Below are 16,904 nucleotides of genomic sequence, written 5' to 3' on the forward strand. Positions count from 1 at the left end.
CAGTTTGCTGACTTTTCACATTATATCCATAATATGATACATGCTACATACATTACTTAGGGCCCAGCAGCTAATTTGCCTCAGTGTTACAACTTTCGATATTTTTACAGTTATAAACTAAACAGTTCTAGAAACGACTTCCCGCTCACCCCTCCAATAAATTTGTACACTCAGGATATTGACGACATTCGAAAGATCGTAGAATTTCATTACAAGACTGGAGGCTAACATTATGCATTATCTCCTTTATTATGCCACTCCTCAGCAGCACCTTTAAAGAACACTAATACAACAATCCAGAATTTGAACAATAAAAAACCAACAAAAGTCTCTATCATGGAACGTTCTGTCTCTTTTAAATGCTGCTCCTGTTGAGATAAGTAGCCTTAGATTCATTACATTTTGTATGTTTAGTTTTAATTGGAGATTGTCTGTAAGTTATTTATATATTGCTTCTAATTTTCAGAAGCAGGGCGTTATGTGTATGAGTGTTGTTTTTACAAAGGCTTGGTATTTGTGTGTTTTTAGTCTATGATCTATGTTTGAGGGAAGTTTTAAAAAGGTTAACATATAAAAATAAGCTAATTATTTAGGAAAAATAGATTTAGCTTGTTTGTATTGAAAAGGTGAAAAGAAACTTGCCGTTTTATATTTGGGCTCGTGCAGGATTGAAGGACAGCGAAATCGGAGCGTTTTCTGCTCGGCTGCCATCTCGTGAGCCTGTGGATGTGCATGCTCGCATGGCGATTCAAACTCAGCGGTAACGTAGATCCTTACTCGCGCTCCCGCTCTAAATTGTTGGGTGACGTTTGTGCCTGCGTCATTTGACACAAGCGCGTTGCAGATTTTAATTGGCTACTCGTGATCTCGCAAAATCACTTTAGCCATTTTGGATTGGGAATGTTTACATTAAGGAGAAAGGAGGATAAGGAAAAGAGTGTTGCTAGGCAACGAAGCAACACGAAAGCCGGTAAACAGTTTGTTTTACTGATCGCATTGATCTATCGTCTGGAGAGTTGGTTGTTCAGAGTTTTTCTGGCAAATTAAAGGTTTAAAGTATTTTCAGGGATGACATGAAATCAGAGGAGAGTGTTGTTCAAGCACAGGTTGTGGAAGGTAGAGTTAGTGAGGATAGCCTAAGGAGGCTAATTTAAAATTAGGTGAAGTCTTCCATGAGGGAAGTGATGGAGATTGTTTTGGATAGCAAAAGAATGGGAATAGATCGGAGGATGATTTTTGGTCTTGCTCTGATGAGGATGTAAATAAAGGAGGTAAGAGACAGAGGGGAAACAGCACTTGGACAAAAGGAAGAAAGGATGGATTTAACTCCATCACAAAGAGTGGTGTCCTTGGCGGCACAAAGAGAAAAGGTGTCCTTGGTGGCACGCAGGAGCTGTCTGATGATGATACTCAGATTTAGGCAGGAAATTCTATGATTGAGGTGTCAGGTAGATATTATGACAAATATGTGTTTGACATGGACCAAGATGACAATCTTAACGATGACTTGAAGGATGATGTAGCTACATCAAGCAAGTCGGTAATTAGGGATCCTTTAGGAGGAGAAATGTTTAACAGCTATGATCTTCGTCATCCTAGTAGAACTGACTGGTGGCCCTTGGACCATGTGAGTAAATTCATTAAGAAATGGATTAGAAAACATCTGGAGAAGGAGGTTAGGTAGGTATTAAAGGCAGAATGTTCTAGACCTCAGATTGAGAATAAGGTATGTTACACCCCAAACTTGGACCCAGAGCTTATTACTTATTTTATAAGTTAGGCAGGGACCCACGCAAGGGGCTTGAGCGCTCGCTAAAGCAGTGCCAAGATAAATTGTTCAATACACTTGGTCCTCTGGCCAAGATTATGGACAAGGCAGAGGAGGCTCATATGAATGGAGAGCAAGTGGATATTGACTTGCTTAGAAGCTGGAGTCAAAGAGCAATGGTGTTTTTGGAAAACGCTAATGCAAGTTTGTTGGCATAGAGAAGGAAGTCGGTGTTGATGAAGATTAACCATAAATTGGGTGAAATGGCTGAGAAAGAAACTAGTTTAGATGCAAAAGGATTGTTATTTGGAGAATGTATGGTGAAAGGCTTGGGAAAGCATGTTGCCACATATACAGCATTGGAAAAGGTGCAGGATAATATGAGGAAGGTGTTTGGCGGGGTTGTTAGCAGGGCCGGCAGACGGGATCTTATGCCGGACGTGGATTCCATAGATCCCAGTACAATTTCTTGCACAGGGGTGCAGGAAGAGGATTTCAAGGTTCCTCTAGATTCGTCCCTCAGCATGGAAGATATGGAAGATCAAGGAGTGGGCCTCGTGGAAGAGGCCATTCAACGTCAGGTTCAAGAGGTGAGTACGGAGATTTCTTTTGGTTTTTCCCAAGGAAGAATAGGATGTCGATTAAGGTTTTTTCAGGAGGAATGGAGAAAGATCACAAGGGATCCTTGGGATCTCAAGACCATCCAAGGGTTCGAGATAGAATTATAAGTATTCCGGAACAAACTATAAATCCAAAAGAGTTAATACTGTCTTAAGAAAAGAGGGAGTTAGCAGACAAGAAGATGAAAGCAATTTTGCAAAAGGGTGCCATCTGTTTGGTAGAAGAGGAAATGAGAGGCTTTGTGAGTGGTGGAGACCAGTAATATATTTGAGGGGTTTGAACCAGAATTTAGTTTACAGGCATTTCAAGATGAAAAGGATCCATCTTTTAAGGGACATTTTACAGAAAGGAGATTTGATGGTAAAGTCGGATTTGAATGATGCATATTTTTTTTGTTCAATTCAGATGAAGAAGGAGAGTCAGAGCTATCTACAGTTCAGGTGGCGAGGCAAATTATACCAATTTGTTTGTCTTACGTTTGGTCTTTCTTCGGCACCGGGGTGGTTTACGAAGGTAATGAGAGTTGTCATGGCATATTTAAGAGAGAGAAGTTACAGGTTGATTGTCAACCTGGATGACATTTTGATTATGTCTCAGGATGCAGAGGTATTGAGGAGTCAGTTGCAGAATACGATCAATCTTTTGGAAAAATTTGGTTTTTTAATCAACAAGGAGAACTCTGTGTTGGTTGCATCACAGAGTATGGAGTTTTTAGGTTTCAGAATAGATTCAAAAGAGGAGATCTTGAAGTTACCAGTGAAGAAGGTGAATATGATAAAGAAGGAGGTTGTTCGTTTTTCCCCCAAAAAACTTGGTCTTTAAGGGACTTGGCAAGCGTTTTAGGTTTGTATTCTTCTTTGATCCAAGCAATTTTTCCAGGTTCTTTGCATTATCGTTCCTTGCAGAGGGTGAAGGCGGAAGCCTTGAGAAGAGGTTTATGGTATCGGGACCAAGTGAAGTTGGATTTGGATGTGAAGGAGGAATTAGATTGGTGGTTAAACAACTTGGATGCTTGGAATGGAAGGGCGATTTTTGGTTGCGTTCCGGATTTTGTCTTAGAGACGGATGCCAGTGGTTCCAGTTGGGGAACTCGGTTGGGAGAAATAGAGACAGGCGGTGCTTGGACGGATTTGGGGAGGAAGATGCACATAAATTGCCTGGAATTATCAGCAGGTTTGTTCGCATTGAGGTGTTTCAAGGAGAAGGTTGAGGGTCGTACAGTATTGTTAAAGATGGACAATGTTTCAGCTGTTTGTTACATAAACAGGTTGGGAGGTAATTCAACCACTACTTCCATATCAGCCTCCGTTAGGTTAGTTCCATCACCTGGTATATTTATAGAACTCAGCGGTTCCTGGAGGGTTTCTTGTTTTATTCAGGGCAAAGTGCTTCTTTAATTTGAGTGCACGGACAAACTTAAAGTTGCCCACTCTGGTTGATACATAATTAAAATCAGTCGGTGGGCAATATGACAGTCCCAATTTCAAGATTTTCTGTTCTTTATTTGTTAGAGCCACATCAGTCAAGTTGATTATGATGGAATCTAGTACAGGGTTCTCAGACAGGGCTACTTGTTCCCTCTGCCGGTTGACTCGCTGTTGCTGTTTCCGGCCTTTGTGCTTCGTTTGCCTTTGCCTCTTCCTCTTGGCTTGGCACTGTACACTACCTGTTGTCTGGGGCGGAGGTTAAACCTCCTCTCTTCCTCTAAAAAACTGAATTCATCTATTACAGATGGCACTGAGGAATTCATAGGTCTGTTAAGGCCTTCTTCCAAATCGGTATCAATTTCTGAGCTTGGCACACTGCTTAGCTCTGAGTGAGCAAGGGAGGTAAGCTCCCGAAACGCGTAGAGTATTTTGGTAGCCTTTAAACTGCATTAAAGGCTTTTTCTTCAGCAATTGGAGTTCGTGTGTTATTTGGCATAGAAACGGAAAGCCAAGTTGTTGATTTGATATGTAGGTTCGCTACCTACACACGAACCGCCTTCGCTCTGAGGCTTGAGGAGAGCGGAGCTTGGCGGCTGCTGGGCTATTTGAATTATATATATATATATATATATATATATATATATATATATATATATATATATATATATATGTATATATATATATATATATATATGAACCCGATCCTGTGTTCAAGTCTTTCAAAAAGCAGGCACTGACTCTGTGGGATTAGTAATCAAGGGTCTTTATTAGCAAGAAAGACGAGCAGACGCGTTTCGGCGGACTAGTCCGCCTTTCTCACTACATCTGATTTCACCAAGTGCATATGACATATATATAGTTATATAGTGATACAAAGTAACCCATTGGTTCATGAAAAAAACAACAAAACTGACATGTGACACAGTAATAGACATAAAGGGTAAAAATAGGCATACATTTGAAAGTTTCTGTATTAAAAATATGAAACAAAGTTAGTAAATAATTCTTTACAAATTAAAGCGGTTTACCCTCGTGATTTCTTTACCTCCTGTGTTTCTAACCACATTAATTGTACTTAGCTCGGAATTTTAAATTATTTCTAAGGTTTTTCGATGCTGCGTATGTTGCTATGGACATGGAAAAAAGGTTTGTGCTTTCTTTAAAGCCTATCAGCGCATGTCCATTCTGTAACTTTCCAGCAACAGCATCAGTCAAACCTCGTGTTTATGGCGGCAGTGAAGAAGCGTGAGTCATGGCTAATCCCTGTCAGAAATGTTTGCATGATAATGTCAGGGGACTGTTAGTGTCAGGGTTCCATCCTTGTTCTTAGATTGTGTCGAGTGATTAATGATTACGGTACGGGTTTAGGCGAGATTAGTGAAGAAACGGCAGGTGCGGTAAAAAATGTTAAAACACAATTGCCGTTTTGAGGAGAAACAGAATGCCACTGAAAAAGAATAAACGGTATAGAGGTAAGGCATAATGCCGAACAAGATCGTTATAATTGTATCTTTAAAAGGTTGTTGATAATACCCATATTCCTGATTAAATACCTAATGTGGTATGTGGCTGGCTATAAATGTCATTGAGCATTTGGAAAGTGACCAAAGCGGATCTTAGCCCAAGTGGGCAGTGGAACACCCAGGAAAGTTAAAATACGTTCCTCCTGTATAGAAAAAATTATTATATGACATTGATATACATATATTCGGGTTGTTGGTAAGCACCTGACTGCTGTTTGATGTGTATAATTCTCCCTCTAAAAAGAAAAGATAAGATAAATAATTAAATAACTGAAGGAGTTCTGGTCAATTGTGGTCAGCAAAAAAAGAGAAAAGGGGGGGGCCATGTTGAGACTAAAGAAATTCAACGCACTGTGGTTGGTGATGGGGAGTCCTGTGTCAGGGTTAGTCCTAATGTCGCTGAGTGATTAAGTGGCTAATATTTACAAAAAGTTGTGTAAGTTACGTGGGTTAAAAACTACATTCAAAGATGGTGAAGCTAGATGTTACGCAGCTTAATGGGAATAATGTTTGGGCGCGAGGAATTGCTAGAGGACTACAAATCCTGAAAATAGTGCACAGTTAGAGAGGACGCTGAGTGCTTCGTCAGCGTTGTGGCCATTAGGTATCTTCGAGTTTAGCTGGATGATGTATTTAGACTCTAAGCGTCTAAGTGCTTGTAGTCTATTTCCACCTCTTGGTTTTGGTGTCACACTATCAATAACAAAATATGTCAGGTCTTCTTTGTTCCCAATGTGGTGTGCATTTATGTGTCTAGCAAAGGGGTAAGTGGGATCATCATTGCTGATGGCACGCAGGTGCTGCAAGATCCTGACATGGACTGGATGGATTGTACTCCCCACATATAGTTTCTTACAGGTACAGCTGAGCACATATACTGCGTGGTCAGTCTTACAGGTATAGTGTTCTCTGATTGTGTAGGACATTTTCCTGAATGGGAATTCTACTGTTTTAGTATTTACTCCATGTAGACAAGCCTTACATTTTGAGCAAAGAAACCTTTCTGGGCATGTAACCAGTTCACGTTCTTATTCATATTTTTGTTTACACTGGGCGCATAATTAACCAATTCTTGTCCCATTGATATCGCTCTGCGGAAAGTTAGCTGGGGTAGTTTAGCACACTTATAGCCGATGGTGGGGTCCATTTTGATGAGTGGCCAATGCTTGTACATGATTCTGCGAAGGTCCCTATGGTGTTTGTACCCTGTGATCATTCTAGGAGTGAAGGGTTTGCTATCACTGCAGTAAGCTAATGCTTTTGGTTTCTCCCTTAGTAAGTCTTGTCGGGTAAGTTGTTCACTCTTTTTCGTAGCTTGATCTAGTGTCTTTTCTTTGTATCCTCTTTCTCTTAGTCTAGAAAAAAGACTTTCTGTGTTGTCACGTAAGTTAGTTTCTAGACTACAATTTCTTTTCATGCGGAGGCATTCCGCATATGGTATGCTCTCCTTCAGCTTGACAGGGTTAAAACTGGTGGCGTGTAGGATTGTGTTACCCGCCGTCTCCTTCCTATATGTTCTGGATTCAATCCTTCCATTAATCTGGAAAACCTCTAGGTCTAGAAATGTGATTCTGGTGGTGTTTGTGGTACATGTAAACTTCAGGTTCAGTCTGTTACCATTAATCACTCTAACAAAATCATGTGCACTTTTCTCACTCCCCTTCCACACCATAAAGATGTCATCTATGTACCTCTTACATAGAACAATGTGGTTGAGGTATGTGTGGTTGTGTTGGGCCATGAGTACTTGCTCATCCCACCAGCCCATATGCAAATTAGCATAGCTGGGGGCAAAGCAAGTACCCATGGCCGTACCATGGGTCTGTTGGTAAAGGAGTTTATTGTATGTGAAAGTGTTGTATAAATATATATGTGCGTGTGTGTGTATGTGTGTATATATATATATATATGTAAAACAACTCCTGTCGCCAAAATCCAATATCCCTCAGGGGGCAGGAAAAAGAACATGTACGGACCACAGGCCGCTTGATTAATAAAGTGCGTTTATGTTCAAATTGACCACCACAGCATGACGCGTTTCGACCGGGTCACCCCGGTCTTGATCACATGACGTGCTATAAACAGGTGTGTCAATAATAGTGCTATATAGGGTGCCACTCCTACTAATTAGATGGACATAGACAACATACTAGAAACAGTACTCAATACAGAGAATTGTGCAGGTAATATAAATGAACCACAGCCTGATTAGAAGTGGACTCGAATCACACCCTAATACATATTGAAACTGAACATGTAAAATATGGCAGTAAAGCGTGGCCAAGTGGCCCAATATTAAGGTGTGGTATATGCCAGAAGTGCATACAAATATCCCTGTAAGGAATTAATATGTTTCCTTGTAGTCAGTGTACCATCGTAATGAGGAGTGGCAGAAAGTGCAAGTGCATATAAAGTGAAATGTGTGACATGTGTAATATAAATAATACTGTTTGACAGGGAGTCTAATGGTGGTATGTAGAATTGCCAATATTGAAATCGGGTACATATACCTCTCCCAAAGGATGTCAACACAATGCAGTTCTGAAAGCGTGAAAATCAGCAAAAAGAATTAATCGGAGACCCACCACTGGCATGTGACTAAGCCTAGTCAAATGTGTTGTCAAATGTACATATAAGATATATGTATATAATATATTCAAATACCAGGGGTTGTCTCTGTAAAATCAGGTTGTGCAAATAGTGCAAAGGATACTACAAGAATGGGAAAACATATTGAGTGAGTGTTCAAAATCTAATTTGTCTGACAACTCGAAAGATCATATGTTATTATTGCAAGCAGCATGTTGTTATTATTGGATGAATCCATTATATTCAGAATGTGCAAAATATAGCCAGCAGTAAAGTGTCATAGTGTAGCAGCAACAATGTCAATCATATTAAAAATATGTTACTGTCTATAGTGGATAGGATAATACATCAGGGGATTACTATGTTAAAATGTGTAACAAATGCAAAAATATGGAAATCCGAGTAAAAATAGTCCTGATAGTTATGGAAACCCCAGTACACAATATCCAAAATACCACTTAAAACCTAGTTCTCTAAAAGCCCATCACTACAGTTAAAAACTAACCAATAGTGGCTAAAAACTGTCTAAGATTGGGGATAGAAACTACGGTCATAAATATGGAATATTAGAAAATTCTCTGGAATAAATACATAAAAAGCTGTGCATGTACATAGTAAAACACTCGACAAATATCCCAGCTCAACACTATAAAAATAGGTAAAAATCACACTGGCCACTAACAATAAATTCATTATAGATCGTACAGGGCATTTACTGTGATGGAGAATACAATTACAAAAAGTTGTGTAAATCTTCTCCTGTATTTAATCCATTTGGCATTTTTGTGTCTATTGTCAAGATGTATTGAGACTCTAACTGGCGTAGCCGTTTTTCTCTATTACCCCATCTGGGAAGTTTAGGAACCGCATCAATAACAAAATCGTGAGATCTTTCAGATTGTTGCTATGTACTAGGTTGAAATGGTGGGCCACCAGATAATTATGGTCTGTATTAACAATGGCGCGCAGATGTTGTAAGATGCAGTTAAACACCTGGAGCTTCGTACTGTCCACATACTTGAGGTGACAAGTGCATTCAAGATGTAGACGGCATACTCAGTGCGGCAAGTATAGCGACCCTTAATCTGAATGGGTTTAGAATCAAATGCATCGATATAATCAGTTTTATTTATACCGAATTTGCAAGCCCTGCAACTGTTGCATTTGTAGAAACCATTTTTGAGGGAAAGCCAGGTGGTGGATGCATTCATAACTTCCGAGCTAGATCTCACCAGACTGTCACGCATAGAAGGGGCCCTTTTAAACGTGATCGAAGGGGAATCAGGGAGTACCTGTGAAAGAGTCAGGTCTGTTTTGACAATATTATTGGGGATTGGTTGCAACACTATCACAACCATACCAGGCGCACAGCTTGTGATTACGTTATTTCCCCCTTTCCAAAAATTGTTTCTGATTCAAACTAGTGCTTAATTCTCATTTTTATTCTGAGACCTTGTTGCACAAAACTTGCTTCAAATTATATGTTACTTCATTCATTTTGTTTGAACATGATATGTTTCATTGCACATAATACACGGTTTGAAGAAAAACATTTCTATGAACCAATTATCATAGTACATTTATAACAATTAATCGACGATTGCTGATTAGGTTGGCCCGATGCATTTCGGGACCCGCGTCCCTTCTTCGGGGGCCTCTGTGGAGAAATATAACATGCCTATTACTATCATATTCCTTTTTACAATTTTCACCACTACTCAGTTTTGAGCGCCACGCTCCTTTCTTACACCCAAAAACCAATATTTAAATCCATTAAATCTAACAGAGCAGAAAGTCACATAAATACTTCACAGAGAATTAATATGCAAAATGATGGACATTTAGCTGATTGAGAAGATTTTATCAAGCGTATTGAATATCTAATGTGTGTTTGTCTGAACAGTGCATATGGTTTAGTTGGTGAATACATTTCTCACGTAATAAACAAACGGCTCACTCACATGTGTGTTGTAACCGTCTACAGTGGATCACACTGCTTGCAAGAGAGACGCTCAGCCTTATCACTAGTCTGCAGTGAGTAAAACACATAAAAAACGAACGAAAAATGTAGTCCATGGGGGGCTATATAGTATCACAATCATGGTTACTAACGATACCAAAGATACTGAAAAGTTACCTTCGCTTCTATGTTACGCGCACGTTGTGTCTGCAAAAAGAATAATGATAGGGAACCCGTGTTAAAAACCGATCTAGTAAAGACGCTGTGGCGGAAAGCTGCTAAATGCGGGGGAAAGGTGTGCTTACCCGTAGCTCAATGGTACGTTTTTCAAAGAGTCCTGCTCTGCCGTGCTTCGCGGTCATTATGCGATTGATCCTCGCTTCATTTAAGTTTACGCGATAACTCTGTTTAGCAGAAAACGAAAGCGGACTAAGCGCCAAAATCTATCGGCCATCTTGGACAGGGGAAATCTACGACGTACACATCCGTGTTTACAAAAAATTAAGTTATTGAACTGAACTCCTCGTAAAAAGAGGAGAAGTTACAAATTTAATTCAATGATGTGTAAAATCTGTCTGTAATGCTCGTGGTTTGCTAGACATATCGAGTGATCAACAAGGAGCGTGATAGGAACGATCATCCAATAGTCGGCCATATTGGAATGAAGTAAAAAGTAAAAAAGTGATTAATAGTGTGTAATTCATATGAATCTCAAAGACTGAATATATGAATGATAAGCCTGAACTGACGAAGTCAATGTTTTATCAAGCAGCTCTAGACAAAATAACCTACGTCTGGCTATGTAAGTGGAGAAAGTCATGAGAAGATGTTTGAGTGGTGCACTGTTATGAAAGCCTAAACACATTCTTACAGACTTAACAATACAATCTCAATGCTGTGGTTTACCAATCAAAAATACAAAATATTACGATTCATTACCTGCATTAAATAGTTTAACAAATGCATAGTGTCCTGATGTTTTCGGTTTAAATACAGACTTATTTATACAATCAGAGAAAACATCCTAGATCAAGTTTGTCATTTAAACCCATCGGTTCCATCGTTTGAAATTTTTTGATTAACATAATTTCCCTTTGGGATAACAATTTCTGATTGTTCGTACCTTCTCTTTGCTCAATTTTTTCTAGGACCATGAAGCGTACCTGAGAAATGTTATGATTGTGGGTTATCCAATGGGCTGCCAGATTTGATTTCATGTTTTTGTTGCGTATCATGCTTTTATGTTCTCCTATCCTTATTTTCAGTTTCCTCTCTGTTTTACCTATGTACATTAGGCCACATGGGCATTTTATGCAATATAGAACAAAGTTTGAGTTGCAATCAGCTGTAAGTCTGAGTTTGATTATTTCTCCGGTTCTTGGATGAGTTACAAAGTCCTGTTGCATGACATTATTGCAGTGAACGCAGTTGTTGCATTTGCGCATCCCCTTATGATTAATGTTATCCAGCTTAGTTGCCTTTTTTAAGTGTTCTTGTATGTTACGACTTCTGGTGTATGCAAATAGTGGTTTGGACTCAAAAATATTGTTAAAATCCTCATCATTTTCTAGGAGTTCCCATCTTTTACTGATGATTTTCCTTATGTTTATTGCCCGCGTTGAAAACTTGGATACAAACACACTTTGATTGGTTGTAGTAGCTTTATCCTTGCTTATCAACAGATTTTCACGATTGATTGCCTTAATTCGTGTTTCTGCTTTTTCTATGCAAGTGGTAGGATAACCACGTTCCATGAATCTTTTTTTGAGTCTTTGCATGTCCTCATCATGTGCTTCTGAAGTCGAACAGATTCTTTTACTTCGTATCATTTGAGAAAACGGCAGATTGTCAATAAGTTTAGGAGAGTGAAAGCTCTGATATGCTAGAGTGTTGTTTCTGTCAGTTGGTTTCACATAAGTTTTGGTGGTGAAAGTCTTTTCTGTTTTTGTGATTTTTACATCAAGAAATGTTATTTCTGTAGGACTGATTGAATGTGTAAACTGAATTCTCGCATTTTTTTCGTTGAGTTTCTTTATGTTTTGCTCCAACTTTTCACAGGAATCATCCCAAATTAAAACAATGTCGTCAATGAAGCGTTTATATAGAATCAAATGATCCGACCATTCGTTGTCTGAGAGAATATGCAATTCCTCAAATTGTGCCATGAAGATATTTGCGTAAGTCGGCGCTCCTCCAAAACCCATGCTGGTCCCACTTATTTGTAGAAAGAAGTCATCTTTGTACTTGAAATAACTGTGTTGAAGACAGAATGTCAGAAGCTCTAGTAATAGGATTTGATTGGCGCCAATGTTTTCCATTTGTAATAGAGCCCATTCCGTCGCTTCAATGCCTTCTTTGAGGGGTATTGACGTATACAGGGAAGTCACGTCGATCGTGCACAAGATCCAATGTTGACTGTTGGTGAGGTCCAAGTTGTTAAGCTGATTTAAAAAATCAGTGGTGTCTCTGATAGTGGTTTTCCAGTTTACAACAAATTTTTGAAGGAAAAAATCAATGTATGTACCCAATGGTTCGAATAACGAGCCTACACCTGAAACAATAGGCCTGAAGGGAGGATCATATAAGTTCTTGTGCACTTTGGGTAACATGTACACATGCGGTCTCTTTGGGTTTAGTTTGGATAAAAATTGCTCTGTTTTCGTGGAGATCCAATCCATTTCTTTAGCATGATTAAAAATTTGTACCAAAGTTGACATTATTTCTTGAGTGGGATATTTTTCCAAACGTAAATAAGTAGTTTCATCAGCGAGATGTTCCATGACTTTCTTGTTGTAGTACTCAGTGTCCATTATGATAAGGGCTCCCCCTTTATCTGCTCGTTGAAATGTTAACTCCTTTTGATTAGAAAGTTTTTGTAGTATGTTTCTTTCTTGCTTCGAAAAGTTCGTTTTCCGTTTGGCATGAAAGTCAAGTTTGTGAATATCCAGTAAGACCAGTTTCTCAAATAAATCCAAAGTTTTGTGCGATACTGGTGCTACAAAATTACTTTTGGGTTTAAATTCCACGTATTCCTTGTTCGTTGGAGGCTGTTGTTCAGTGACAACGTTGGCAAAGAAATGTTTCAATCTGATGTTTCTCATGAACTTGTACAAAGCTATCTCTGTTTCTGCCAAGTTGGATTGATATGTTGGGACAAAGGAAGTTCCTTTATCCAAAACTTTCATTTGTTGGCTTGTTAATTGTATTGATGAAATGTTAATCACTATACTTTCCCGCTGCGTAGATTGGGCTTGATTTTTTCTTTTGATTTGTCCTCTCCTGGTTTTGGTTGGTTTCCTCCAGCCTTTGCTGTTGGATCCGGGGCTTTTGGTGCCTGTTGGCCTGATTCTAAAAAAGCCTCAGTGGGAATTGTTGTCGGAGGTATACCTGATGTTGTCGCTGTTTCTTTGTCTGTGCTAGGTATTTCTTTTCTTTGTACCGGAGCTCTGGAAGTAGATATATCTCCATCTGACACTAAACTTTCATCTGATGAGGTATATTGTTTTTTGGAGGCTGGACGACGTTGAGCATACATTTCTGCCCATGTATATACTTCGTTTAGACGATAATCTATGGTATCTCGTTTAAATTTTCTTAATTTTCTTTCTTGTAGGTCTTTCTCGTAACTCTCCAGTTTTTTATTCAGCAAATCCAGTTCATTTTGCCATGCTTCTCCATCCATACGTTTTGATAAATCTTTCTGTAAATTAAATATCTCTTCCTCTAGTTCTTTTATATTTTTTGATAATTCCTCCACAATTAGCAGAATTAGATCTAACGAACATTTATTTAGTACCGCATACCATCTGTCCATAAAGTTCTTGTTGTGCTGAAGGCGAAACAGGAGAGGTTTGATTGCAAGTCTCAAACCTCTTGGGATACGTTGATATTTGTGATATTGGATTAAAGTAGACGCATGGAGTCTTTGGTTGAGTTCACGACGCATGATGAATTCTAGTTGCCTTAACTGTTGGATTGTGGAGCCTTGGTGGGACTCAAAAGATTTCGTGGCTTTTATAAGTGCATAAATTTCTGTTGCTTGTTCATCAGTGTATGTTTTAGTATAAGCACGGTTTCCAGTAGTGCCTGCTATGCTTTCAAATGTTGCCATGTTTTAATCTTGGTTGGGTGCTTAGACCGGTTGTAGGCAGTTACTGAGAATGAAATTCCAAAATGTGGGGTGGGTCTTGGGCAAACCTTTTGTTCAATATTTGTTTAAAGCTTGAGGTTTTTTTTTAAGTTAATGTCCTTCTTTTGCGTGCTGCTTGGTAACTCTGGGCTGCCTAACCCTGAGCCTATCAAAACTATTGGGGATTGGTTGCAACACTATCACAACCATACCAGGCGCACAGCTTGTGATTACGTTATTTCCCCCTTTCCAAAAATTGTTTCTGATTCAAACTAGTGCTTAATTCTCATTTTTATTCTGAGACCTTGTTGCACAAAACTTGCTTCAAATTATATGTTACTTCATTCATTTCGTTTGAACATGATATGTTTCATTGCACATAATACACGGTTTGAAGAAAAACATTTCTATGAACCAATTATCATAGTACATTTATAACAATTAATCGACGATTGCTGATTAGGTTGGCCCGATGCATTTCGGGACCCGCGTCCCTTCTTCGGGGGCCTCTGTGGAGAAATATAACATGCCTATTACTATCATATTCCTTTTTACAATTTTCACCACTACTCAGTTTTGAGCGCCACGCTCCTTTCTTACAACCAAAAACCAATATTTAAATCCATTAAATCTAACAGAGCAGAAAGTCACATAAATACTTCACAGAGAATTAATATGCAAAATGATGGACATTTAGCTGATTGAGAAGATTTTATCAAGCGTATTGAATATCTAATGTGTGTTTGTCTGAACAGTGCATATGGTTTAGTTGGTGAATACATTTCTCACGTAATAAACAAACGGCTCACTCACATGTGTGTTGTAACCGTCTACAGTGGATCACACTGCTTGCAAGAGAGACGCTCAGCCTTATCACTAGTCTGCAGTGAGTAAAACACATAAAAAACGAACGAAAAATGTAGTCCATGGGGGGCTATATAGTATCACAATCATGGTTACTAACGATACCAAAGATACTGAAAAGTTACCTTCGCTTCTATGTTACGCGCACGTTGTGTCTGCAAAAAGAATAATGATAGGGAACCCGTGTTAAAAACCGATCTAGTAAAGACGCTGTGGCGGAAAGCTGCTAAATGCGGGGGAAAGGTGTGCTTACCCGTAGCTCAATGGTACGTTTTTCAAAGAGTCCTGCTCTGCCGTGCTTCGCGGTCATTATGCGATTGATCCTCGCTTCATTTAAGTTTACGCGATAACTCTGTTTAGCAGAAAACGAAAGCGGACTAAGCGCCAAAATCTATCGCCCATCTTGGACAGGGGAAATCTACGACGTACACATCCGTTGACTACCTAGACTGAGGGAAATGTGTAGGTGTCAAGATTAAAAGACACGCCTAGTAGTAAGTGAGTGAAACTACATGGTGGCGCTGTGCAAGGTGGTCGACTAGTTTCAGCTAGGAGGAGTGTTGACTCCAGCTTTCATCAGGACCTTTAAGAAAAAATATGCTACTGCAACATAAACAATAAAGGGGTATACACATATGGAAAGAAATGAAATACATCCATATCATACAGTGTACTTTAAAACTCATGTATCACCCCACAATTTGGAACCTCAGTTTCCAATGACGACAGGAAAAAGATCTTCTCCCCAGCATTGTGTGGGTGACGACCTCACCTCGCCCGGCAACCGCTCGGGAAATTGAGGCCCCGCTCTATCCGTCGGTACCCGACGCTCAAAAACGAGCCTTCCCTTCCGCTCGTTTTTGAGCGTCGGGTTTCACTCACTTACTACTAGGCGTGTCTTTTAATCTTGACACCTACACATTTCCCTCAGTCTAGGTAGTCAATCTTAGTAAGCACTTTTTCTATAGCACTGCACTATTTCCAGATTACATTTTGAGTACGACTGGGCTAAAATGTGGCGCTTTACATTCCTGCACCGTCATCTGATGGTATAGGCGGTACATGGAGCGACCACCATAATAAACCCCATATGATGATATACCGCCAAATGGGTGGTCTGATGGTTCTTTTGGCCTAGCTAGACTCAATCCTTTCTTTCACACACTTTTCCGTGTGATTCACGTTCACCACTCTGGACACAACACCACCTCAGACCTGGTCTTCTCTTCGTGTGTTTTTTACCTTATTCCCAGGGGCATGAGTTGACAGGTCGTTAAATTATTTCCCCTTTGACCCTCTGCACATTTGTTTTTTTCAACTCTGGGTAGTTCTCAAGTTTAGGTGGAAACCAGCCCCTATTAGAGCACTCTCAACACCAGCGACACTCTAGATCTGCTCACCTCAAATGTCTGTTTTTCTATCAAAGTTTTTAAGCATAGGATTAGCACAGTGCTATCCACGCCGAGATAGAAAATGACAAAGTCTTTTGCCATTTATACAGCAAAGTCTTTAAGCATAGGACTAGTACAGTGCTGTCCTTGCCGAGCTGTAAAATTACAAAAGCCATTTATCACTCCAGGCACAATATTACAGCTTTGAATTAGTGAAATACCAACTCAAGCCAACCTGAAATGAGTAAAAGCAACCCCTGACACAGTGTTTTGCTCTAATTAGAGCTCTTCAGAGAGGTATAGCGTTGTCCAGACACAAGGGAGCACCCAGTATTAAGTCAAAACAAAACCCTTTCAGGCATAGAGTGCGTCACTCTATGCCTGAAAGGGTTTTGTTTTGATATGTATATATATATATATATATATATATTTGGTAGTTTTTCCAATTTAAGGTTTTAAGTTTATGAAGTTTTAATGTATTATGTTTAAGTGAAGTTTTGCACAGTTTTGGTTTAAAGGTTGTAAGCTTTATGAGTTTAATGTTGTTCTTTGTTTTCAGATGCACAAGTGTAACATCAGGAATTGTGGATAAGTGAGTTGGAAGAGGGCGTGTTATCTTCACAGTTTCGCAT

The 16,904-nt window shown here is 39.3% G+C and overlaps 1 protein-coding gene across 1 annotated transcript in view; it reads left to right on the forward strand.

Annotated features, from left to right (window-relative positions):
• Window positions 1-326: 326 nt before the first annotated feature.
• Window positions 327-16,904, forward strand: part of CCDC28B (coiled-coil domain containing 28B) — a 97,359-nt gene continuing 80,781 nt past the window's right edge. Inside the window, exon 1 of the mRNA XM_078680685.1 lies at window positions 327-2,358. Within this exon, the coding sequence (XP_078536811.1) occupies window positions 2,005-2,358 (354 nt within the window). The 5' untranslated portion in view covers window positions 327-2,004. The remainder of the gene's footprint in view (window positions 2,359-16,904) is intronic.

The sequence above is a fragment of the Lissotriton helveticus genome, chromosome 3_1 (assembly GCF_964261635.1).
Source record: "Lissotriton helveticus chromosome 3_1, aLisHel1.1, whole genome shotgun sequence".
Taxonomy (NCBI): Eukaryota; Metazoa; Chordata; class Amphibia; order Caudata; family Salamandridae; genus Lissotriton; species Lissotriton helveticus.